We start from the raw sequence: 27,762 nt of genomic DNA on the forward strand, positions 1-27,762 counted from the left end.
ACCAGAGGCCATCTCAAAGTCCAGTTTTAGATCAGGAGCACTAGCATCACAATTACGAAGGCATAGTCATTTCAAATATTGATCTTGGGGATGCATAGTCACTCTCTTAATTTCAGCACCCGGGATATTGTTGACTGGTGGCAGCCTACATTACTGGCGATAGCATGTGCAGAAAGCCCTTACTGGGACAGAACAACAGCTACATTTTTTTATCTTGATGTCAATTAAACATATGGAGCCATACTTACACCTCTGCAAAACAGGATACTAATGAGGATGTATACCCTTCTAACACCATATTTATAGAAACGGCTGTTGCAATACCTTGTATATTTTTATATACAAGGGAAAAATGGCAGGAAAAATATACATAATATTTTTCCCACTAGCTTATTTCTGCTACACGTTACTTGAAAACTCCAGGTATTGTTCACTTTCTTATTATACTTTTGATTTCTTTTTGGATTCATTTCTTGGCATTTTTTGATTTACATATTTTTACATCTGACTTTTCCTTACAATACAAGCATTTGGTATTAGGCTCCCTTGTATACTAATGCTTACAAAGCCAGAGCCCTTACTATATGGTTAGGCTTCACAACCCCGGCTAGCCTAGTGTTATTTAATAACTTTTTCTTTGCTTTTTATCTTTCTTCTTTCTATTTCTACCATTCTTCCCATTCGTAAAACTATTAGTGTATACAAGAGTGATACGAACATTCCTACTATCCTATTTCTATTGCTATTTTTCATCTTTATTTATATAAATACTCTTTTTTCCCTTCCCTATCCTCAATTTAAAATCTCACACTCTATACCATGTGCTTGTTCCAAATTATTGAATTACTGAATTATCATATTATTGAATTCCAATCTCTACAAAATTACAACTTTTAAATCCTACACAAAACTCTACATATTCTTATTAACCATATCTTATTCTAACTTGATCCTTATTTTTACCTTAATATATGACACTGCATTGGGACTACCTTGTCCATACTGTATTAGAAAGTGCTAATTACATTTTTGTTGCTTTTTGGCCTTTCACCTTTCTTCTACTACTATGGACAAGTATAGAAATGCAGTTCCTGATACATGGTCAGTTAGCTTGTTATTTGGTTTTTAGGAGCATTAGCAACTAAGGCCATATTGCTCCGGGGATATGTGGTGGTCATTCCCTGACCTTTCCGCTTCCTCCGTATTTGGTGAGTCATGGGCTCGAACTCCGGTCTAATCAAGAAATTACTTGATAATGTATCAATATTTGCTTCAGCTGACATCAAATTCTGCACATTTGCCTTACCTATATTCGACCATTATCCGAATATGTTCCCCCCCCCCACATCTAATGACAGCTGTACCACTTTTTATTTTTTATTACATTATATTGTGCAGTAAAATACAATATTTTATTTGTATTTTACTGCACTAATTTTATTTTACAGTTCACCACCTTCTATTGGCTATGTAATTCAGCCCATAATTTTCTTAATTTATCATAACTTTTAGGATATTAACATTCTTTCACATATCTACTACACTTCCTTTTCTACTATCCTCACCCTTCTAGTTTCCGGCACTCTGTGAAATTTTCACATCCATTTATATATACTTTATTCAATATATTGATAGAAACTTATATATATATATATATAAATAAATTTTTCGTTCTGATTATGATTATCACTGCAGTAATACAAAATGTTTTCTTTTCGTAATTATAGTTCACTCATTTATTTATTTGAAAAATCATATTAATACATGTACATGCAATAATTCAAATGCCTGTAGCTGGGATTAAATCCATGGAAAATTGTGATTATAAAGATGAAACAATGGTTATTAGTTACTAAATAGTTACATATTTTTTTAAAATAATGGTTCTCAAATTATGAGTCATTTAGCTTGTGTTACAATATTAATGTGATTGTGGAACACTGTATATTGATTGCATTATTCTTTTTTTTTGCAAGAAAGGAAGTTTATGAAGTATGAAAACTCCCACTTCACTTGTCAATCCTTTCCAATAATTTGTCTCATTCTTCCTTGACTGTATTCAAACTACCCACTTCTACAACAACAAAACACCAGATGGACATTTTATCCAGCAATCAGCCACCCACTGGCTGAAGGCAAACAACTTAACCCCAGGGGCTCACATCTGGTGAGTATGGGCTTGGCACACCCAGGGTCCTGAGCTGGATATCATCATTCTTCTCTTTCTTGGTGATTCCTTTCTACTGCTGACTCTCTCTCTCTCTCAATGTAATTCAGGAATTTTTTTTTTTTTTGATAGTGCAGCATAAGCTTCAGGCTTCCTTGCGCCATATGGCTAATACTACTACTAATAATAATAACTCCATGTCTATCCTGCAATCATCCATTCTCGATTTGAATTTATGACCCCTCAAGTATGTAGTCTTAGCAAGAGGAAAAAATGTCATCAGGATTGAGCTTACACAATCCATTCAAGGGCTTAAAAACATCAATTAGATCACCATGCAGGTCTCTAGTCTCCAGATGCTGCAATTTGCAAAACTTAAGCCTTTCTTGGTAAGACCACCTTTTCATACCCTACACCAATCTTGTTGCCTTTCTCTGCACCTGCTGGATCTGCTGAGCCAACCTGAAAGACTGGCTCAGCAGCGCTACATCCTTACTAAAATGAGGACAACAGACCTGTATGGAGTACTTATGATGCAGCTTAACCATTACCTTGTGCAATGAGATTATCACTTCTTTATCCCTCCTAGCAAAGTTTCTGTAAGTCATTGACAAAACCTCATGAGCTGTCCTGACAGCTAGTCTGCATTTGTCAGAGAAAGTTATACCTGACTACAATAATTACCTCCAGGATTTTTCATTAACCACTATCCTGAGTGTAGTATCACATAGTTGGTACATTAACCTGGACATACAGACACTCCCTGGCTTACGTAATACTCAACTTACGGAAATTTTACATTATGTAAGTTTTTGCCGGCTGGTGCAAACTTAAAAAAAATAATGGCAATGTATTTTGCATCCTGTAGGAATAAATGGAGCTATCGTGAAAATATTGTAATGTGAACCCAATAACACTGTTCTTTTTGGTAATTCATTCCAAGACCTTGGAAGTTGAAAATTTCGCTATATAAATAAGCTATTTATCTCTCTCTCTAAAAAGTCATTTTTATAATGGAAATTGCACTACACTTTCATCGCTATCATGTGTTCGGTTATTAGAATCAGTTTTGAATGCCTTTGTGATATTTTTCTAAAACACGTTTCTGGAGGTCACTGCCATTAAACAATAAAAAAACAATTTGCACTTTCCAATTTATTGGACTTTTCTGTGCGCACAATCTATTATAAATGGGAAGTAAACTTGATCTTTTTGCATTTGCGATAATAAAGATAACTAGAATTCTGTAGGTTTTTACATTACAGTATTATGGTGAAATGAGTTCCCCTTTACTGAAATATTCAATCATACAAAAAACATAAATAAATTTTCAGAAATCTACTCTTCATTCCTATTTACTTATTACAATGATGAAGGGAAAGGGACCAACGAAAAGTGCAAGTGCTGGCAGTGCAAAAAAACAAAACAAAATTGATTTAGAAATGAAGATGATTAATTAAGAAGTACGAAGCAGGACAAAGTTTGTCATCTATTGCACGGAATTAGGTCTCGCTGCTTCAACAGTGAATACTATTTTAAAGGACAGTGCAGGTGTAAAAGAACATGTTAAAGGATCAACGGATTTAAGATTAACAGTGATCAAAAAACAGCATTCAGGTGATATATTGAAGCTATTAATAATATGGATGGAAAAATCAGATTTAGAAACAAATGCCCCTGAGTTCAAATGGCCATTCAAGCGAAACATGAAGTATTTATGAAGATATTAAGAATAAGTACGGCAAACCCAGAGCCAAGTTCGTGGCAAGCAGCGGGTGGTTTAATAGGTTCAAACATCACGCTAGTTCCCAAAACATTAAAGTATGTGGTGAAGTCACCAGTACTGATTCTGCAGCTGCAAAGAAATTTTGTTGTGTTGGAAAAACCCCCTCTAAATCTCCACATCGATGTATTTATCAGTTGGAGAGTTAATTCTGGCAACAATGCTGAAAGTAAAACTTGCCAACGTTATGCCTAACTCCTCTCTCATTTTGTTATTTTATAATTTTGAAATTTTTGTAATTTTGTACACTTCTGTAATTTTTCCTGAGCATAATATAAAAAAATTCAATAAATAATTCTATTTCCATGTTCATTGAACATTTCTTTTTTTGTTTCAATCACAATCAGCACACATAGTTGAGAGTGCTGCATAAGTATTTAAGTAAATTCTGATTTACATAAAACTGGACTTACATAGAGTTCTGCGGAACATAGCCTTTACATAAGTTCGGGAGTGGCTATAATGCTACCCATATGCAGTACCTTGCATTTGTCAATGCTAAACGTCAGTTGCCATTTCTCAAACCATCTGCTTAATTTTTTAGATCTTGTTGAGGTAGCTTACTTTGTTTACTCTCATTAACCACACTGACAAACTTTGTATTATTTTAAAACGTAGATATTTACCCTGATATAGCTTCATCAATATCATTAATAAATATAGAAAACAACAATCGGCTCAGACCTGAGGGAAACCATAAAAACATTAACCCATGCAGAGCAGTAGTGTCCATTAATAATCACACTGTCTTCTTCTACTCAACCATCCCTTTAACTAGAGCGGTAACTTGCCCTTAATGTCTCATTCCTCCAATTTTACAGCAGTCAATAATGTGTTTTTTTGTATTTATGTTGTTTTCTGTATTTATAAATGATATTCATGATGGTATATATCAGGCTTAATGTCCAAGTTTGCAGACAATACGAAGGTTGGCAGGGTTGTTAAGGACACTAATGACAGTACGCTGCTGCAACAGGATCTAGAAAAGTTGAGCAGACGGGCTGAGAGGTGGCAAATGAAGTTTAACATTGACAAATGTAAAGTACTACATATGGGAAGCAGTAACCCCAGAGTAAAGTATCAACTCTGTGGTACTACACGGACGGTGGTAGAGAATGAAAAGGACCTGGGGATAATTGTGCAGGTAGATATGAAGTTTATTGAGCAGTGCAGGCGGTCTGCAAGAGTAGCTCATAGTGTCTTGTCAATGATATACAGGAATTTTTCTAGCAGGGATAAGGAGGTGATTATCCCCTTATATAAGGCAATGGTCAGGCCACACCTTGAGTACTGTATACAGATCTGGAGGCCTCATTTTAAGAAGGATGTAGAGCTATTGGAACGAGTACAGAGAAGGGCAACAAGAATGGTGAATGGAACGAAGTTTTTCAGATTACAGAGTCTGGAGACGAGGCACCTGCGAGGTGATCTGATTGAGGAGTATAATGCCTTAAATGGTTTGAGCATGCTCAGTGCTGATGGGATTCTTCCTCTTGCTCAGAATAATCACCTGAGAGGGCATAAATTCAAATTGAGGAAAGACAGTTGTAGGATAGATGTGTGGAAGTTTGCCTTTAGCCAGGGGGTAGTTGATTAGTGGAACAGACTTAGACTTCTATCTTTTGTTGTGGAAGTTGAAAGCCTAAATAAATTTAAGGCTGAGCTGAACAGGTATTTGGAACGAATAGAGGGGTGAAATGGGAGCAGTTTTTTTTTTTTTTTTTTCTTTTGGCTGATGCTGTATAAGCTTGCTTTTTTGCATCATATGCCTCTACTAATGCTAATGCTGATGTGGAAGAGAATCAAAAGCTTTCCTAAAATCAAGTACTGGAAGCCCTCGATTTATGCTGGGGTTAGGTTTCTGGAGGAACAGGCACAAATGGAACCCTTTATATAATGGAGTCAATGGGAAATCACAGGGTTGGGTTCCAGGCACCAAAAATTTTACCTACCCTTTCAATACTAGAGTATATGTCAGAAATAAAATTTTTTTTAATTAAAAAAAGTGTTATATTTTTAATCTACATAAATACAGTACATATAATAAATATAAAAAAATTAATAGTATGTAGTATACATAAAACATTTTGGGAGTAATGCCGAAGTTTTAGTTGGCTTTTGAAAGCCCTGGATGAAGATCTTCTGTGATGGCCCTGGTTGAGATGGTTGTCTTTTTTTGAAGAAAGAAGCAAATGTTGATTGCCTGAATTTCTTCCTCCTTTCCTTAAGAATTTCAAAATACAGGCTATGACACCACTTTTAACTGTGGCACTCCTCTCCTAGTCATGATCAATGTCATAGAGCTCATTAGTGAGGGACTCTACACTTGCAACAATCCACTGTACATCACTGATCTTCATGATTTTTAGAGGAGGGTCTTCTTTTTTCTTCTCTTGCTCCTGCTGTTGTCTAGGTTCTGCAGCTAACTCTTCAAGGTCTTCATTTGAAAGTCTCTGCATGACTTTTCAAGAGCTCAGTTACATCTTCAACTGTAACTTCTAACCCTGCTTCATAAGCCAGCCTACTGATGTAATAGTGGCATGCAATGCAAGAAAGCAAGCATATGAGCTTATGTAGTATCAGCCAAGAAAAAAAAAACATTCACACAACCATTCCCTCGATACGTTTGTCCAGTTACTCCTTAAATTTATTTAACCTATCAACTTCCACAATGACAGATGGAAGTTTGTTCCAGAAATTAACCACCCACTGGCTAAAGGCAAATTTCCGCACATCCATTCTACAGCTGTCTTTTCTCAATTTGAATTTATGGCACCTTAGGTTCGTAATCTGTACAAGTGGAAGAATCCCATCAGGATTCAGCGTGCTCAACCCATTCAAGGTCTTATACACCTCAATCAGATCACCTCGCAGGTGCCTAGTCTCCAGCCGCTGCAATTTGCAGAACTTAAGCCTCTCTTGGTAAGAGGATCTCTTCATTCCCCCACCAATCTTGTTGCCCTTCTCTGTACATGCTCAAGCAAATCTACATCCTTCCTAAAATGAGGCCTCCAGATCTATACACAGTACTCAAGGCGTGGCCTGACTATTGCCTTATACAGAGGGACAATCACCTCCTTTTTCCTACTAGCAAAATTCCTGTATATCATTGACAAAATCCCAATACCTGCTCTTGGCAGCCAGTCTGCATTGTTCAGAAAACTTCATATCTGACTGCGCAATTACTCCCAGGTCCTTTTCATTTTCTACCACCCTTAGTGTAGTACCACACAGTTGGTATGTTACTCTGGGGTTACTTCTACCCATATGCAGTACTTTGCATTTGTCAATGTTAAACTTCAGTTGCCACTTCTCAACCCAACTTTCCAAATTTTCTAGATCCTGTTGCAGTAGCACACTGCCATTACTGTCATTAACAATCCTGCCAACCTTTGTATCATCTGCAAACTTCGACACTAAGCCTGATATACCTTCATCAATATCATTGATAAATATACAAAACAACAGTGTACCCAACACCGAACCCTGTCAGTCTCCACTAATAACATTAGTCAATGAAGAGCAGCACCCATTATTACCACCCTCTGTCTTCCCCCATTCAACCATCCTTTTATCCATTGTAGCAACTTATCCTTAATACTATTCTGCTCCAATCTGTACAGTAGTCTTCCATGTGCAACAGTGTCAATCAAAAGATTTCCTGAAATCCAAGTATATGATATCAAAATTATTTTTTGCATCTAGTTCCTTTGTAATCCCCAGGGGCTCACATCTGGTGAGTATGGGCTTGGCACACCCAGGGTCCTGAGCTGGATATCATCATTCTTCTCTTCCTTGGAGATTTCCTTCTACTTCTGACACACACTCTCTCTCTCTCTCTCTCTCTCTCTCTCTCTCAGAAATTTATTTTTTTATTTTTTGGCCAGTGCAGCAAAAGCCTTAGGCTTTCTTGCACCATATGGCTAATAATAATAACATCATAGTATCCAATCAAATTTGTCAGACAAGACTTTCCCTTAACAAACCCATGCTGTGTCTGAATTATTGTTGCAGTCTTGTTTTAGATGATCCTGCAATGCATATTTAACCTGTGACTCCATTATTTTACTCGGAACAGAAGTTAAACTAACTGGTCTGTAATTACTCGTATCACCGTTCAATCCCCCTTTGTGAATTGGGGATACATTTGCACATTTCCAGTCCGTGGGGACCTCCCCTGAGTCCAAGGATGCTCTCATAATTATGACTAAGGGTTTGCTTAGCTCCTTTGCTGCCTCCTTTAATATAACTGGATAGATCCCATCCACCCCAGGTGCATTTCTAATGTTTAACTACAACAATTTCTCCTCCACTTTGCTCTCAGTTATAACAAAATCATTAAGCACCCTGCTACAATTTGATAACCTTCTAACATTTTCAATCCTTAATAACTCCTCATGTGTGAATGTAGATACAAAATATTCATTCAGTTTGTTTGCTATCTGATCAGGATCATCAACAGTCGAACCATCGATATCAAGTGGACCAATCTGATTCATCCCCTTCCTTTTAGAGTTTATATAAGTAAAGAAGTCCTTGCTGTTTTTCTTAGCATCCTTTGCCCAAGATTTCTCATAATATGCCTTCGGCTGCCTAACCTCCTTTGTGAGTTTATTACAGACTAGCTTATATCTGCCATAGGCTTCTGTGTCGCCTAATAATTTATATGCATCCCATGGTGTCATATCCTGAAATATATTACCAATTTCTATATTCTATGTTCAACTAGTTCTTTAAGTCTAAGTTGAGCAGGTCAGTTTTCATTTGGTTTGTTATTGTAAAACGACTCCCATTCGGTATTGTATAGGCATCTCCAATTAGGGTGAGAAGGAAAACTGTGGATTTCTGCTGCATACATCAAAAGTAATGTTCTCCTACGGAGATGTAACGGAGGTTTGTGGGCTTCGATGTTGCAAAGGCCCCTAGAGAAATTCTCAGAGCACTAGTTTTGGTCTAGGTGGCAAAAGAAATATTCGGTTCTATGGAGACTTCTGTTTGAGTTGCAGCTGCGTGGCTGTTTCTGGTGACCAATGCATATGATAGACTAGGCATGGTTAGCAGTATTTGCTTTCTTGCTTCAGGGTATGTGACTTTATACTCCACTTTATTTTTGGAGTTTTTGCCTGTTTTCCAAAGGTCACATGCTTTAGAAAATGCATGATGGCTTCCTTTAAAGTTTTGGCAAATAGGAGTCGAAGCTGTACAGTTTCCTTGACAATGCTCCTTTGAACCACAAATAGGACACACAGCATCGCCTCAGCATGCTGTCTAAGAATGGCCATACTTCTGGCACTTAAAGCAGTGAATGGGATTTGGGATGTAAGGCTGGATCTTGCAGTTTAAGTAACCTGCTTTAACAAAAGATGAAAGAGTCAGAGTACTGAACGTCAAAATGATAGACCTAGTTTGTAGAAGGTTGCCATTTTCTTTGTCATTATTCTCCGTGCACGAGTCACTTTTTGTTCACAGAGCTCTTGTACTATTTCTTATTCTGAGACAGTTAGTAAGTCCCATTAGCTAATAACATCTTTAGAGGTGTTCAGAGTATTATGGGGCACAACCCACACTAGAATATTGTGAAATATTGTTAATTGTAACAATTTTTCTGAATGACTTGGCTTGGAAGCTTCAATTAGAAGGTCTCCAGATTGGAGACGTTTGCCCATTTCAGGAGATCCTACAACAAATTCAAAACATTTCTATATTAGAAAAGGCAATGGCTTGCTGACAGGTTGTGTGGATAGTGAATGCATTATAAGAAATGCTGGCATATCTTTCATTGCTTTTTCTGTCCATAGTCTCTTTGAATGATTTGAGTCATGCTCTGAGACATTGTTATCAAGTCTGGAGCCTATGGGCTCTAGCGGTGGATATATGTCGCAATCCATCTTTGCTCCTTTTAGCCCTGGAAGAGAGAATTCCATCTGCCAGGTTATCGGCCCTGCCATGTGGAGGCAGGAGCAGTGCCAACAAGTGACCAAGAGATCAGCAGAAGAGAGCAATACATTGCTAGTGATAGCAGTAATGTTGCAAGCCGGGTCAGCAGTAACGTTGCAAGCGGGGTTAGCAGTAACGTTGCTAGCGGTGAAGCAATCACATTGCTCAGTGAGGGAAGCAGCAACGTTGCGAGCTGTGGAGGGTTTATTAAAGCACTAGTACTTGCCCTAGAAAATCTCACTAGAAAGATGGCTTGCCACTCGGGGTCCACATGTACACATCATCCAAACAGTGCATGATACATAGTACAGTACAATGCTGATAAATTTTGTTTGTCAATTTTAAACTTTCAATTTATAAAAAAATTGCAAAAATAAATATTCATGGTCTTGTGGTTAGTGACTGGCTCTATTGCGAATCGGCACAAATCAGACCGGCTCAAAATGAGGGCTACCTGTATATGATATCAGAATTATTTCTGGTTTATTTGTTATTGCATGAAAGTATCGAATCAGATTGGCTACACAAGATTGCCACTTAATAAATTCATGCTATGATTGCAGTATATGAGGTGTGGCTATTAAATAATGAGACTTGCAATAAAATAAATATAATGAAAGATTTCATACCTTACAAGTAATCTCCCTTCAAAATAATTGCCTAGGGCTTGCACAAACAGTTCCATATGTTACAAAGAAAAGAAACATTTATGGAAGTGGTCTTCTGTAAGTCCTTTTAACACTTTAGTCATTTTTTTCTGAATGTCTCAAATGGACGGAAAATGGGTTCCCTTAAGTACAATTATCAGTTTAAGAAAGAGGGAAAAAAGATGCAAGGGACTAGATCTGGTGGGTAGGGCGAATGTTCACACACAGGAAATTCTTTTTTGGCCAGAAAATGGCGAACAGAGAGCATGTTGTGTGCTGGAGCATTGTCTTGATGGAGCATCCAACCAACCTTCCACAATTCAGGTCTCCTCTTTTGAATTTTTTCGAGACACTGTTTCAGAACTTTAGTGTAGTATATTTGATTGACAGTCTGATTTGGTGGAACATATTCAGCCTAATAATTCATTTAATATCAAAGAAAACAAGAAGCATGGTTTTCATTTTTGATTTTTATATTATTGCTTTTGTTATTGGTCTGGAGAATTTCTTTGTTTCCATTGCATTGACTGCCTTCTAGTTACTTCTAGTCTGTACTGGAACAGACAGCTTTAAATGCAAGTAATTACAGTACTCAGCAAGTCTGGATCTTGACTTTTTTTTCAAATCATCTTCACAAACTTGGAGTCCTCTCATTCTTTGATCTTCATTCAAAACTTATGGCACAATCTTGGCACATACTTTTCTCATGCTTAAATTTTCAGTTAAAATTTGTCTAATTGTTTCTTTGACCACATTCATTATCTTCCACATTTTCTCTCTTCCCCATAAACTTGACATAACTTATAACTTTCAGATGGTGTTTTCTTTAGTTTTGTTAAAAAATTCAAGTTGACTCATTGTTTGATTTTCTTGTCTGTCATTTGATTTTCATTGATTTTCTTGTCATTTCTGCAGTTTGCGATTCCAGCAAAAACTGCAGAAACATGAGGTAGCGAAAACCTATCACACTGCAAAGTGAACGAGCACGTTGCAATGTGATTTGCTGTGCCTTTGTTTCACAGGTGGCACTCGCCATGTAGTGGCTTCACATGCAGTCTTATTTAATAGACATATCTTGTAATTGCATTCCTGTCTTGATGGTCCTGCATTGTTGTTGTTGTTGTTATTATATGGTTTTTAGGAGCATTAGCAACTAAGGCCATATTGCTCTGGGGATATGGGGTGGTCATTCCCTGACCTTTCCGCATCCTCTGTATTTGGTGGTCATGGACTTGAACCCCGGTCTAATCAAGAAGTGTGTGCTACGCACTGCTGTTCCTGCCTACCTGTCTACGGAGGTGCCGGGTCCTGCATTACATCTTTAATCAATGACTCCATTATTTTCCATGGAAAATCTGTAATTACTATCAACTCCTCCCCCACTCTGAATTATATCCCCAATTCAGAGTGGGTGGGTTGATAATTACGGCTAAGGCTTTGTTTACCTCTATTGCTGCCTCCCTTAATATAATTGGACAAATTCTGTCCACCACGGACACCTTTTTTTACGTTAATCTTCAACAATTTCTCTTCCACTTTCCTCTCAGCATGTTAAATTTTGTTGACCTTCGGCAATCTCATTTCTAAAGAATTCCTCGTTAATAAAATCACAATGTTCTACTTGATATCAATGTTTTAGCTGTTAATGGTCCTGCGGAAGTTCCTAAGAAACTGTAGTATTTTGTATCTACATTCATGCATGAGGAATTCTTTACAGAAGGGGATTGCCAAAGATCATCAAAATCTAATAGGGAGCTTGAATGATTTTGTGAAAACTAAGAGGAAATTGGAAGAGAAAATGAAGCTAAATATAAAAAAAGCTCCTGGGGTAGATGGGATCTATCCAATTATATTAGGGTAGGCAGCAAAGGAAGCAAGCAAACCCTTAGACATAATTACGAGAGCATCTTTGGATTCAGGTGAGGTCCCAATCGACTGGAGACATGCTAATGTATTCCCAATTCATAAAGGTAGATCAAAAGGTGACGTGAGTAAATACAGACCTGTTAGCTTAAGTTCCATTTCAGAGAAAATAATGGAGCATTACTTATTTGGTTAGGGAAGTAAAGCAGGACCATATATGAGATGCTACCCAAATGTTCCTGAAATTTGAATGTTGCGCAGGAACTATGTCTAGTACAGACTTATGGCGCTAGGTAACAACACATGCATCCTATGTGAATCAGTGTGCCACATGGCATTCACATTTATGTGAATTGAATATTTATATGTAGTTCTTTGGCAGTGTGTTTTGCATAGTTTGAGATTGCTGCAATGGCTGATGTGAGAGAGAGAATGTGCTTGCATCAAGTTTTATTAACTTCTTAATGATACAGCAGTAGAAACCCATAAGAAGTTGAAACAAGCTTTTGGTGACAATTCTTTAGCCAGACGCAGACCTACTACTACTGCTTTAACCGTTTTAAAAATGGTCGCATGTTGGCTGATGATGACGATCGCTCTGAGCATCCATCATCGAGCACCACCCCAGAAAATGTCACAAAAGTTCGGGCAGCGATCCGTGAAGACTACAGGCAAACCATTCAAGACATTTGTGGCATTGTAGGACTACTGTACAGCACGTGTCAGTGGATTTTGTCAGATGAGTTGAAAATGAGAAGGATTGCGGCCAAGTTCATGCCACAGTTACTGAGTGAAGACCAAAAGCATCATCACATGGAAGTTAACGGAGATCTTCAAGAATGGGCCAGGAGTGATCAAAACTTCCTTTCTATGGTCGTCACTGGTGATGAGAGTTGGGTATATGGGTATAACCCAGAAACCAAGCAACAACCATCCCAGTGGAAGGGCCTACCTTCACCCTGACCAAAGAAAGCCTGACAAATGAGGGGCAATGTGAAAAACATGATCTGTTTTTTTGGACATTGATGGGATTTTCCATAAGGAATTTGTCCCTCATGGCCAGACCATCAATACAAAGTTCTACTACAATGTCCTGAGGTAGTTAAGGGAAGCCGTCAGGAGGAAACGTCCAGAGAAGTGAATCACAAAGAACTGGGTCCTTCATCATGACAACGTGCTGGCCCACACATCTCTTGCTGTGGTGCAGTTTTTGGCATCCAACAACATGACAATAGTCCCTTGCCTCCTATACAACAGACTTAGCCCCCTGCAACTTCTTCCTCTTACCAAGAATGAAAATCAAACTGAAGGGCCAAAGATTTGACAGCGTAGAGGATATCCAAACTGGATCACAGGTGGTGCTAAACACTATGACGAAGAAAGACTTTCGGGACAAATTCAAATTATGGGAGAAGTGCTGGGATCAGTGTTCACGCTCTCAAGGGGACTACTTTGAAGGTGATGGTGACAAATAAGATTCAGGGCGAGTCTAATTTATTTTATAAATACATTTCAGGAACTTTTCGGTAGCACCTCATACACAGAAATTCAATTATAGTGGGATTTGTTAGGAGGTGATCTTGTCTACCTGAATGGATATTATGAAGAAGTAACAAAGGATCTAAATGCAAAAAAAAAGTAATTTTGATATTAGATACTTGGATTTCAGAAAAGTTTTTGTCATTCTTGCACATAAAAGACTGCTGTACAAACAGGAGCAGTGTGGCATTAAAGGAAATTACAGCTCTGGAAATTACAGCTCTGGTTATTAATGGACCCTGCTCCGCCTGGGCTCATGTTAACAGTAGAGTCCCCAGGGTTCAGTGCTGGGCCCATTGTTGTTTTCTATATTTATTAATGATATTTATGAAGGTGTATTAGGCTTAATGTCTAAGTTTGTAGATGGCCCAAAGGTTGGCAGGGTGGTTACCAACAGTAATCAGGGTAAACTACTGCAAAAGATCAAAAAAAAAAAAAAAAAAATTAGGGAGCTGTGCTGAGAAATGGCAGTTTAAATTTAAATTTGGCAAATGTAAGGTACGGCATATGGACAGCAGCATTCCCAGATTAACCTACCAGCTGTGTGGCACTACACTCAGGATAGCAGAGAATGAAAATGAAAAAGATCTGGGGGGGGGGGAATGTAGTCAGGTATGAAATTCACTCAGGAATGCAGACAGGCTGCCAAGACAGCTCATGAGGTTTTATCAATAAATTACATCAACTTTGGTAGTAGGGATAAGGAGATGATTATCCCATTGTACAAGTCAATGGTCAGGCTGCATCTTGAATACTGCATACAGGTCTGGAGGCCATATTTCAGGAGGGATATAGATCTGCTGGAACAGGTATAGAAAATGGAAATAAGATTGGTGTAGAGAACAAAAAGGGTACTCTTATCAAGAAAGGGTTGAGTTCTGCAAATTGCAGCATCTGGAAAGTAGGCAACTGCAAGGATTGAAGTGTTTAAGGCTTTGAATGGATTGAGCAAGCCAGTGGTATTCTTCCTCTTGCTCTGACTGCATACATGAGGGGAGTGCACAAATTCAAACTGAGGAAGGAGGGTTGCAGAATAGATTGGGGAAGTTTGCCTTTAGCCAGGAGGTGGTTGATTGCTGGAACAAACTGCTATCTATTGTTGTGGAAGTTGATAGCTTAAATAAATTTAAGGAAGAACTAGACAAAGTATTGGAAGGAATGAATAGGCAAAATGGAAGGTTTTTCTTTTTTTTGGCTGATGCTTGCTGTATAAGCTTGCTTTCTTGCATCATTTGCCACTGCTAATTCTAATCTCAAGACCCTCTGTGAACGGTTTTGTTGATCAAGGTTATTTATGAATTCTTAACCCCTTTGACCTGACATTGGGTTTCCCAGTGTGGGAACAGTATGGTGACTTCTACTTACACGGAATGGCAACATAGCATGTGGAACACTGATGGTACTGGGAATTAATGTGAGATTGCTAAGACAAATAAATTTCATTGAACACTGCTGACGGAGGTGCTGAATGCCATATGATTTTCTGCTGCCACTGAGAGCAGGCCTCCCGACAATGAACCTGTGTGGAAACATTGGTGATATCTCCCATTCCACTGGAATGAGATAATCCTAATAACATGCCTACACTGGTTACTAGTGCAATATCACCCATGGTATCATTATATCCCCAAACACTGCTGACGGGATTATGTCCCCAGTGGGATCATCTCGTACCATTGTGGAAACTGCTTACACTGGTTTCCAATGCAAAATTTGGAGTAAAGCCCTGACACTGAGTTTAATAAATATATCATGCTAGCATCCACTGCCACTTCCAATAGTTCCCAGCCCTGTCTTCCAGGAGTCCCTTTTATGCAAATTCATATGACTTGCTTTGCTGCATTAACATCAACTCAGGAAACAGAATGTGATTTTTTTTTTTTTTTTTTTATGAACACCCCAAACACGCGGTATTAGAATGTAGTACTTAGTAGCATGCATGGGTTTATGGTTCAAAAGATGAAAGAAGATACTTGTTGACATTAGACTTGGACTTATCCAGATTGTAATTTTCAGGAAATACATAAGGAAGGCTGTACCAGAGAACGGAAGCTGAATGAATAAATGAAGAAGAAGAAAAGAAGAAATGAAGCTTGTTTGTTTGTTATTTGGTTTTTAGGAGTATTAGCAACTAAGGCCATATTGCTCCAGGGATATGCAGTGGTCATTCCCTGACCTTTCTGCATCCTCCGTATCTGGTGGTTACGGGCTCGAACCCCAGTCTAATCAAGAAGCGTGTGTTACACACTGCTGCTCCTGCCCACCTGGCTGCAGAGGCACCTTTGTTAGCTTGAAGTTAGATAGTAAAAGCATGCTGAATAGTTGTGGCATGTGGTCGGACTACTTTGGAAGAGAGAGCGAGAATTATAAAGCCAATTCAGAAGAACAGTGCCCATGGAAGTATCTATAGAAAAGGCATGCAGCAGAAACAGAAAGTCTATGACACAGAGAGTGGAAAGAATCTGTCAGAGATGAGTCATTAATTAACCTAACTACTCTCTTTTGAATGGAATCTAGAAGACTGAGAGAGAGAGAGAGAGAAAGAGAGAGAGAGAGAGAGAGAGAGAGAGAGAGAGAGAGAGAGAGATTTTGTGGGCACCGCCCCAGATGTGAGAACAATATTCCATGGTAGGGCAGATTTGAGATTTGTACAGAGTAACCAGCTGTTTGGAAGAATAGTAACGCCGAGAGCAAAAGAGAAATTTGCCTAGAAATCAAAGTGTCATCGAAGATAAGCATAGGAGAAAAAGAATTCTTTCTGTGAGATATAAGACAGGACTGAGTTTTAGAAGGATTAAAATCCACTAAGTTATCTTTGTCCCACAGGACCATTACCCGGAGATCAGTATTTAAGGAACTGGTAGTGGATATTCAAGAAGTTGAAGCTGTTTGTGCAGAGCAAGGTTTCTCAAACTGGAAGGTGGAATGCAATGTGCTATCATCAGGAAAACTATGGACAGGATTTCCGATCAATACAAGTTCATTAATATTAAGAGTGGGAGAAAGAACTGAACCTTGGGGAACACCAGTTAGAAGACAGAGAGCTATCCTCAAGGCTGTCCATTTCTCCAGCTGAAGAGAAGCCTTGGAGCAACAAAGACAGTCAGAGTCCTGCATTGGGTTGGGTTGCGAGTCAATTCTTGGGTAATTTTGTTCGTGGGTCAGGTGTGGTTTCAATTTTTTACAATAATTCATTGCCATATGACACTGAAAATACCAGAATTAAATGGTTCAACAGAAAACAAAAAGGATGGAAGGAAGATGATTTATTTGATGAGGAAGATTCAAGAAGTGAAAATGTTGAACCTCCAACTAACAAAATCAAAATTAGTATTTCCAGTACTAATTTCTAATGATAAAGAATTGTTGAAGTAATGGGGGGGAGATTTTTTCCCCAAATCTTGTAGCCGTGACCCATTTCATTTTTGTCATTCTTGCAAACAGTGTACACAGTGAACTATTTTCTGCAGCAGGATTTCCAATCCAAGAAAGAAGAATATAGCTGAAACCAGAAACTGCTGATGACTGAATAGTTGTGTTATGTTATGAATGTTTTCATTACATTTTCTCTATTTAACTGTTTAATTTTTTTATATAATATACAAATAAAATATTAATATTGCTTATGATTGATTTTTGCATTATTACTGATGAGTAAAAAATTTAAGACAAATTTGTTTTACTATGTTCTTTTTTGTTTTTATTTTGTAAGTAGAAATAATGAAGGTTGGATTCAAGTGTGGTTCCAATTACTGCAAGTGTAGGTCAGGTGTGGATCTAATACAATGGACCTGCGCAGAACTCTACTCACAATACAGATGATATTCCTGCTGAAAATCTGCTTAGTTGAATGTATCAGTATCAATGCAATGTGTTGATACTTTTCACAAAATGAATGAACTAGTCAAAGAAAAGCACATGCTGTGTACATTAAGTAATTATAGTACAACACACACACACATGCATGCATGCATGCACACATCGACAGGAATGAGATCTTAGGTTACACATCTTCACAAATGAAGCATGGTTTCACCTAAGTGGACATGTCAAAGGCCAAAACATGACAATTTGGGCAACTGAAAACTTGCATGCAATACATGAATGCTGCTGCATTCCATGTAAATCACTGTACTGTGCAACATATCATATTGCCAAATCATTACATAAACAATCCACACTCAGCAGATTTGGAAACATTTGAGAGGCTCACAGACCAACTAGATAACATGGAATGTCAGGAAGAATATTTCTAACAAGATAGCATAACTGCACACAATTATGCAGTGATCGTACTATAGACAGCAAAATTTGTGTCTGAAAGCTGTATGATCACTAAGAGACTGGTCATCAAGATCACCAGACTTTACTCCTGATTATTTGTGGGATATCCTAATGTGCAGACATTTGCAAAACAATCCACACAAAAGTGAAGAATTAAAGGATAACCATCACCAAGTTAATTTCTAGCATTTCCCATGGTGTACTTCACCATGGGAAATTTTAGCAATTAACAAAAGCAAATCCCATCACAGAAAACATGGATTGCTGGATTTGACAGTGTTTAACAGTGAACGGCAAGCACCTCCAATAACCCAAGTCCATAAGGCAATCAAAATGTATCTTATTCCCACAAATGTAACCGAGGATATGCCTAACTTATGGGTTCGGTGACTAAAGAAAAACACCCTATATATTCAAAACATTTAAAAAAACATCCTATACAAGGTGCTGTTGTTGTTGTTTGGTTTTTAGGAGCATTAGCAACTAAGGCCATATTGCTCCGGGAATATGCGGTGGTCATTTCCTGACCTTTCCGCATTCTCTGTATTTGGTGGTGATGGGCTCGAACCCCGGACTAATCAAGAAGCGTGTGCTACGCACTGCTGCTCCTTCCCACCTGGCTACGGAGGCACCCATACAAGGTGCAAGTCAAAAGTTTCTGGACCAGCCATGTAGTATAGCAGTATGCTCTTAGATACTGCTGAACTAATTTATTGTGAGTTAGTGTGAAGAGGTTTGCATCAATAAGACTGTGCTTTTGTGCAATTGGTGTTTAAGTGTTTCTGCTGAGTTTATCTTGTGATTTTTGAAGCCAAGAAAGACAGCAAACATTAAGGAACAGCTCATCAAATTTTGTCAACAAATTGGGAGAACAGTAGAGACTTCCAATATAATGATGCTATGGGTACAATATGAACTTTTCAAATGGTATTCACATTTCCACACTGGCCAAACTCTGGTTGAGGATTTGAGTGCTCAGGAAGTACATTAAGTAGGACTGATGAAAATGTTGAAATAGTGCATTAAGTTATCAATGAGGACAAACAGCAGAAGTGAAAATCTAAGTCTACAAGTAGTAACAATCTAGGCCTATCTGGTATGTGCCAATGCATTTTAACTAAAAATCGAGGTAGATTGCTGCAAAATTTCTGCCATATTTTCAGAGAGATTAATAGAAACTTAACCAGCTTTCGATTTACAAAAACCTGCAAGCACAAGTCAGAAAATACAGCAATTTCATTTTTTAGGGTATTAACATGGAATAAAAGCTGGGTTTATAGTTACAACCTAGAAACAAAGTAGCAGTCCTCTCAGTGGTAAAGTTCATCATCTCCATGTCCAAAAAAGCAAGGCATTTTGTTAGATCAAGTGTCAAAAGCATACTGATTGCTTTCTTTGACAATGAGGGAATTGTTCATCAGGAGTTTCTTCCAATAGACAAAACTATAAACTACCGGTTGTACATCAAGGTTCTAAAGTATTTGAGGGAGGATGTCTGGAGAAAATACTCAGACAAATGGCACCATCAGGATTGATTTCTATATCACAACAATGTGCCAGTCCACATGGCTTTGTTGGTTCAGCAGTTTATAGCCAAGGGAAAAAAAATGGCGATGGTTCTTCTCTTTGTTCTTCCAACATGGCCAACTTCTTCCTGTTCCCTAAAATGAAAATCCAATTAATGGATGAAGATTCAGTGAGCATCACAAAACAGGAATTACAGAGATGCTTCAAACAGTGGGAGAAGCACTGGGATGCATGTATAAAGTCTGGAGGGGACTAATGTAAAGTGGACAATGCCAAATATAACTAAGGCAGAATAAATTAATTTTATTGCTCTAGTCCAGAAACATTTTTCTTGCCCCCTCCCTTGTATATTCAATACATTTTAAAATACACCCTATATATATCAATCATGCTCTATCTTTCTATTTAGAAAAACACAATTAAAATTTAAGATTAAGTAAAACAAAGTATGCTATTCTTTACTTACCATTCAGGGCAGATATTAGCTGTCGGTGAGCTTCTTCACACTCACTTTTTGTTCGCTTAATCAAAGAGGTCAAAAGTTCTTCCATAGTAAGTGTGCTACAATAAAAACATGTGTGAATAAGTGTTTGTGAGTTATTCTGGACTATAGTTTTAAATCCTTGATTTAAAGTAATAAATAATATAAAAATAATAAATAATAAAAAATTATTAAAAAAAATAAACATATAACTTGCTAAACAAGTTATGTTTATTGTTTGTAGTTTAATGGTGTGAGGATGTGCATAGCTGAAATCGAGCAAAGCAACCAGCCTCAAATTAGCGGAAATGCCTTGGCCAAAGGTAAAACTGCAAAACGTATTTCTTTGTATTGAATGCGTTGGAAGCCATCTGTAGTAGGATTTATTATGACTGAGACAATAGAGTACTTTCAGAACTAGAGTTTTGTTTTCAGTCATAACAATTTTTTATTAAAAAAAAATTAATATTTATATGTTAACAGAGCAAAAGAAAAAGGAAAAAAAAAAGTTTTTTTTTCTGAACTACTCTACCATTGAGGGGCATAAATTCAGTGGTGGGATTCAGTCGGTTTGCACCGGTTCGGCAGAACCAATACCTAATTTTTTGTTGAGTTTGGTAAACCGGTTGTTAAAATGGCACTTGTGATCAGGGTTCTCCCTCTAAGGTGGGCGCCTGGGCAGCCACCCAATGTGGAAATCACAAATTTACATTCCTTACTCTTTTTTAATGTTCATCTATGCAACAGCGTATTCCAAGTGCCCATAGTAATGTTCATTCCGTCCACAGGTGAAAAAAATGAGATGGAACTATGCTTGTAATATTAATTTATTAATTTCATAAAACTCATTATACCTTTGACGAAATACTACATTTTTATTCCCTCACGTTTGTTACTTAAGTAAACAAACATAATGTAAAGAGAAAAAGTGTCAAACAACCAGGGGGTGACATACTGTCATTTGTTTCTAGTTTGTGTTACGTCCTAAATTCACACAAGATATTATGAGTGCGCTGGTGTTCCCCGATCAATAAAAATAATAGGAAGCTAGGACACAACGAACCAATAGAAATATAAATTTCAAGGGTGGTTATCTTATTGCCCATTTAGGAAGTCGTGGAAGAATGTTCTTCCATGTTGGAATCCTTATGCCAGTGTGCACGTGGTAATTAAGACGTTTTGTCACAACTTTCCCTTGACAAACAGGTTTGTCATACACATTATTCTATTGTATTTAATTCTGACAGTGCAATAATATAACAATTTTAAAGAAAAACATGACGGACTGGTAATTTTTAACAAAAATTTAGGTTGCGAGTATTGTGCAAAATAGGACTTTATAAAAGAGAAAAGTGTTCATGTGTCAAAAGAATGGAAATATTTTCAGATTAAGGCATCAGGGAAAAATAAAGAGGTACAACAAGCTTCTCTAAGGAAAAAAAATGAAAGAACATTTTTCATCAAAAGCTCATAACATTTGTAAAGAGAACTTAAAACAATGTGAGCACGATTCAATAACAAAAGTAATAGATACGATGAATGAAAAATATTTAAGTGCTACTTGTAGAGTATTTAATACAGTTTACAGCCTGGCAAAAAGACGTAAACCGTTTTCAGACATAGAAGATGAGATAGAAGTTAAAATTTAAAATGGATTAGATATGGGAATAGGATTACATTCATGTAAAACTGCTGTGAAAGTAGTTGATTTCATTGCAAAAGAAATTAAAAAAGAAATATTTAATAAAATTAATTAAAATAATCTGAAAATATGTTTGATTACTGAAGAAGCTTCAATGATATCCTGCAAACCAGTAATTATACTTTTCTTAAAAGTTGAGGATTCAGTTACATCACCAATAATTTTCATTGAACTAGTTTAATTGGAAAAACAAGATGCAGAGACAATATGTTCTTCAGTTATGGAAAATTTAAATAATGTTGGGCTTACTAAGAACTATTTAGAAAAAAATTTAATAGGATTTTGCTCCAATGGTGCCAGCGTTATGCTTGGGAGAAAATCTGGAGTGAGCACTAGGATTGCAAAAGAGTTTCCGAACATAATAATATGGCACTATTTAAATCATCACCTCCATCTTGTTTTAGATGATTCGATAAAGGAAATAAAGCAAGTAAATCATTTTAAAATATTTATTGATAAGATATATATATACTATTTTTCATCAATCCAATAAGAACCAAATTGAACTTTCCAAAAGATATCCGAACAACTTAGAATTGAAATTATAAAGATTGGTAGAGTTTTGGGACCAAAATGGGCTGCCTGTAGTTTAAGGTCAACCCTAGCTGTGTGGCACACTTATCCAGTGCTACATCACTATTTTTATTCAAATAAAAAGTACTTAGGTATGGCTGCCTGTCTTGAAAATGTATATTTTATAACTGATTTGGCATTGACGATTGATATTTTAAATGAAATTTCTCTTCTTTCAAATGCACTGCAAGCAAGAAATATAGTCATAATAAAGACTGAAAAACTTGTGATTAGATCTATTAAAGCATTTCAAATGCCTGGAGAGGAAAAGGTCCATAAAAAAAAAAAAGTTGATGAATTAATTACTTCAAAAATATAAAATTTGTAGAAAATTATCGATTTGTCGGCTTCCTTGGGAAAGACTTTTAGAAAACATCGTAAAGAATTTGAAAAAAAGACTAATGGATTGTGAACATTTAAAAGCAAGTTGTAGCCAATTTCAAGATAGGAATTAAATTAAAATTTCTCAATTTTTTGGAGCCAGATTACTGGAATATTGAAGAAGTACTAGTTCCATGGAAAGCAGCTGAAGAACAATTGCTCGTAGTTAATGACATTTTTAATTACCAAATTGATATTAATGATTATGTCAGTTTGGTGTGACATAAGCATTGGGAGATCAAAATTGAGAGTAGGAGTGTGCTATAGGCCTAATGACTCTGATGAGTATAATAAGAAACTGTACAGGAAAATAGAGTGGGCCAGTAAATCAGAGAGTCTTATAATGGGGGATTTTAATTTCCCAGAAATTAAATTGACTGGAATTTGTGGGTTGGCCACTCACACACTAGCAAGGCTTTTGTGGATTTACTGGATGATTTTTTTTCTACATCAGCATATTCGGGAGGCAACTAGAGGGAGTAATACTCTTGATCTGATTACCAGTAGTGATTCTTCATGCATTAAGAATCTGCAGATAAAGGAACCACTAGGTGGCAGTGATCACAGTGTGCTGAAGTGGGATTTACTCAAAGAGGTAACTACCATCAGGAGTAAAGGGAAGGGTTTTTGCTTTCGTAAAGGTGACTACAGTGGTCTGAGACAGTATTTAAAATTCTATACGGTGGGACCAACTGATGATGTTACCAACAGCAAATTCAAAATAGGAAGCATTCAAAGAATTTATCTTGGAAGATACTGAGCTTTACATACCAAGGAGATGCATTGTGTGCTTGAAGCAGATAAGTGAAATGCTTGGACAAATGTTAAAGAATGTTTATTCTTCATCATCATCATCAACTAAATGCACACTCGTTGATCATTTATAACTCATTATTGGCTTGGACTTGTTGGTTTGTTGGAAGCACAAGGAGTTGTCTTCTTCGGAAATGCTTCAAGAGTCGCTTGTTTCCAAGACAGTCTTCTCTTTTCTTTATAAATTTCTCAATAGCATGCATAAGCATTTTTTAAATATGTAGCAGCTTTTCTAGTGCACTCGAAAATTTCAATTGCTCCGTTGAAAAGCTTCATCAAGCCCATTGACAGTGAAGGTCTTTCTCAGCTTCTTCACATTTTGCCATTTCAAGGTAGTCTTCATTTGCGAGCTCTCCACTGTGTGCTTGAAGCAGATCAGTGACGTTAGTTGTAGAAACCTCAAGCTGCAAATTGGTTAGCAATATTAACAATGTCTTCTGTTTCGTTTTGTATGATCTCTACTGGTTCTTACAATTCTTCAAAATTATCAATAATCTGAGGACAGTTTATTCCAAACACTCAATGTTCTCCTCTGTAATTTTGTCCCCAGGCTCATTTTATTATTCTGATTGCATCTAAAACATGGAATTCTTTCCAAAATTCTTTAAGAGTTGACCTACCTCCTTATCTCTGCCTGAACAAACAAATGCACGCACAGTAGTAGAACAATAATGCACAGTAGTATTGTATAGTTACCCACGTGGTTTGAAATGTTGTAGTTATGAATGTTTAGTGGCATTTATTTATTGCAATTAATGTTCATATATTCGATTTTGTTGATACTTGGGAAAAAAAAAAAAAAAAAAAAAACCTCGTAAACCCGAGAACTCATAAAGCAAAAACTACTAAAGCAGAAACTGCCTGTATAGAACGTCGAAATTATTTTTTTACTTCTAGTTCCTTAGTTACAGCATCATAGTATCCAATCAGAATTGGTCAGACAGGACTGCCCCTCAATAAATCCATGCTGTGACTGCAGTAAAATAGCATTCCAGTAAAACAGAATGCCAAAACTTCATCAAAATCTAACAATTTCTCTTTTCAATTTCCTGTTAGATTTTGATGAAGTTTTGGCATTCCCACTCCTAAAAAAAGAACTTCTCATGTGTGAATTTAGATAAAAGCACATATTCAGTTTATCAGCATCCTCAGCAGGATCATCAACAGTTAAACCATCAACATCAAGTGGATGAATGTGATAAAATCACATTCGTCCACTTGATGCAAATTTTCTTTTGCATTCTTTGCCAGCGACATCATGTAATCTACATTAGTTTGCCTAACCTCCATTGTGACTTAATTGCAGACTAGTTTATAACTACCACAAGCTTCTGTATCAGCTAAGAATTTGTATGCAACCAAGAATTTTTTTTTCTATACAACAACAAATAGGGCCAGGGTATACCTGCCAGGGAGCAAAATTTTATGATGTTGTAGAGCAGATATCATCTTTTAAGGGCACAAAGGGTGATATTGTTGTACTCGTTGGCACTTATGACATTAATTAAGAGTAGGAGATCTGCGGATTTACTCAGCAAGTATAGGTCAATATTGAAAACAAAAATCTCGAGTTACGGTTAAATTTGCAATTGTCTGCAAATTTGGTCCAGACATGATAGGAAGGAGTATATGAGAGCCCTGTCAATCAATTCGGCTCTGGAGAGATTGTGCAAGGGTCATGGGTTAAAATTTTTCTCAGCGTGGTCTGTGCTTCTTAACATGAGACATTGCTTCTACGGGGATGGAATACACTTATATAGAAAGAGTGAAAGAATATTTGATGATGCTATCGAGTCAGTGTTAGGTGCATCGGAAAACTGCTAGCTTGGGGGGGGGGGATTCACAGACTAACAAATTAGCAGTACTTGCAGGCAGAGGCAAAAGCGATTATTGCATTTGCTTTTATCAGAATGAGCAGCAGTCAGGAAAAAAAGGTGCTGGGAATTTCAAGTACTGCTGAGAGTCACCATGGAATAAATAAATAAATACATTGGCTGTGTTAAAGGATAACTAAAAGTAAGAACAGGTACATGTAGTAGTAGTAATGGAGGCATGTGATGCAAAAAAGCAAGTGAATGAGCTTATGTAGCATCAGCAAAAAAAAAAACGATTTCACACATCTATTCCCTCTAAAAGTTTGTCCAGTTCCTCCTTGAATTTATTTAAGTTATCAACTTCCACAATGACGGAAGATCATATCTGACTACACAATTACTCCCAGATCGTTTTCATTTTCTACCACACAGTTTGTATGTTTCTCTGGGGTTATTTCTACCCACATGCAGTACTTTGCATTTGTCTACGTTAAACTTCAGTTGCCATTTCTCAGCCCATCTGCCCAAATTTTCTAGATACTGTTGCAGCATAATTGCATGTACACCAATGCTAGGAGTATAGTAACTAAATTTGATGAATTTTAAGTGCTGGTCAAGACATCAAAGGTAAATACTGTTGGGATATCAGAGAAGTGGTGTCACACAGATATAAGAAATACAGAATTGGAATTTGGGGAGTACTAAGTGTACAGAAAGTTTAGACAGGAGAGAATGGGAGGAGGGTTATGCTGTTAGTTACGAATCACAAAATCTAAGGAAGTGCGTCCAGTTGACATGGGTGGGCAGTGCAATGTTAAGTCAGTTGGGTGTGACATAAGCAATGGAAAAGCAAAAATGAGGGAAGGGGTGTGTTATATGCCTAAAGACTCTGATGAATACAACAAACAACTGTACAGGGAAATGGGGTTGGCCAGTAAATCAGAATGTCTTATAATGGGGGATTTTAACTTCCCAGATATAAACTGGAACTTCTGGGTTGGTGTGTATTTTGTGAATTTATTGAATGAATGTTTTCTACAGCAGCATGTTCGAAAGGCAACCAGGGGGAGTAATACTCTTGATCTGATTATCAGCAGTGATTATTCATGCATTAAGAATTTGCAGATAAAAGATCCACTAGGTGGCAGTGATCACAGTGCACTGGTGTGAGATTTACTCAAAGATGTAACTACTATTAGGGGTAAAGGGAAGGGTTTTGGTTTCACAGAGGTGACTACAGTGGACTCAAAGTTTTTAAATTCTATACAGGTCCAACTGATGATGTTACTAACAGCAAATTCTAAATGATAAGCATTCAAGGAAGTTATCTTGAAAGCTACTAGGCTTTTCATATGAACTAAGAAATACTGTTCAAGATTTAGATCTAAATGGATGTCAGATGAACTAAAGAGACTCATGGCAGAGAAGAAAAGTGCATGGGATGTATATAAATTATCAGGAGACACAGAAGCCTATGGTACATATAAGCTAATCTGTAATCAAGTCACAAAGGAGGTCAGGCAAGAGAAGGCAGACTACGAGAAATCTTTGGCAAACAATGCAAAGAGGAACAGCAAAGACTTCTTTACTTAAGTAAACTCTAGAAGGAAGGGTATGAATCAGATTGGTCCAATTGATATCAATGGCTCAACTGTTGATGATCCTGCTCAGATGGCCGACAAACTAACTGAGTATTCTGCATCTAAATTCACACATAAGTTATTAAGGAAGGAGAATAGTAGAGTTTATCGAACTGTAACAGGGAATTAAAAGATTTTGTAATAACTGAGAGGAAAGTGGAAGAGAAATTGTTGAAGTTTAAACATAAGAAAGGCACCTGGGGTGGATGGGATTTATCCAATTATATTAAAGGAGGCAGCCAAGGAAGTAAGCAAACCCTTAGCCATGATTATGAGAACATCCTTGGTCTCATAATCACAAAGGGGGATAAAAGGGTGACACAAGTAATTAAAGACCTGTTAGTTTACCTTCTGTTCCAGGGGAAAATAACGGAGTCACTGGTTGAAGAAGCACTGCAAGATCATCTAGACAAGATCACAGTCCTAATTCGGACACAGCATTGGTTTGTTAATGGGAGGTCTTGTCTGACCAAACTGATTGGATACTATGATGTGGTCACAAAGGAACTGAATGCAAAAAATAATTTTGATATCATATATTTGGATTTCAAGAAAGCTTTTGATAATGTTGCACATGGAAGACTGCTGTACAAATTGGAGCAGTATGACAT

General features: G+C 37.2%; 1 protein-coding gene across 1 annotated transcript in view; it reads right to left on the reverse strand.

The window, feature by feature from the left end:
- LOC150081954 (E3 ubiquitin-protein ligase SHPRH) overlaps positions 1-27,762 on the reverse strand; it is a 504,999-nt gene that overhangs the window by 232,127 nt on the left and 245,110 nt on the right. The window contains exon 11 of the mRNA XM_090380382.1: positions 20,214-20,308. Coding sequence (XP_090236508.1) covers positions 20,214-20,308 — 95 coding nt within the window. The remainder of the gene's footprint in view (positions 1-20,213; positions 20,309-27,762) is intronic.

The sequence above is a fragment of the Mastigoproctus giganteus genome, chromosome 8 (genome assembly GCF_048544385.1).
Source record: "Mastigoproctus giganteus isolate SK-2022 chromosome 8, ASM4854438v1, whole genome shotgun sequence".
Classification (NCBI taxonomy): domain Eukaryota; kingdom Metazoa; phylum Arthropoda; class Arachnida; order Uropygi; family Thelyphonidae; genus Mastigoproctus; species Mastigoproctus giganteus.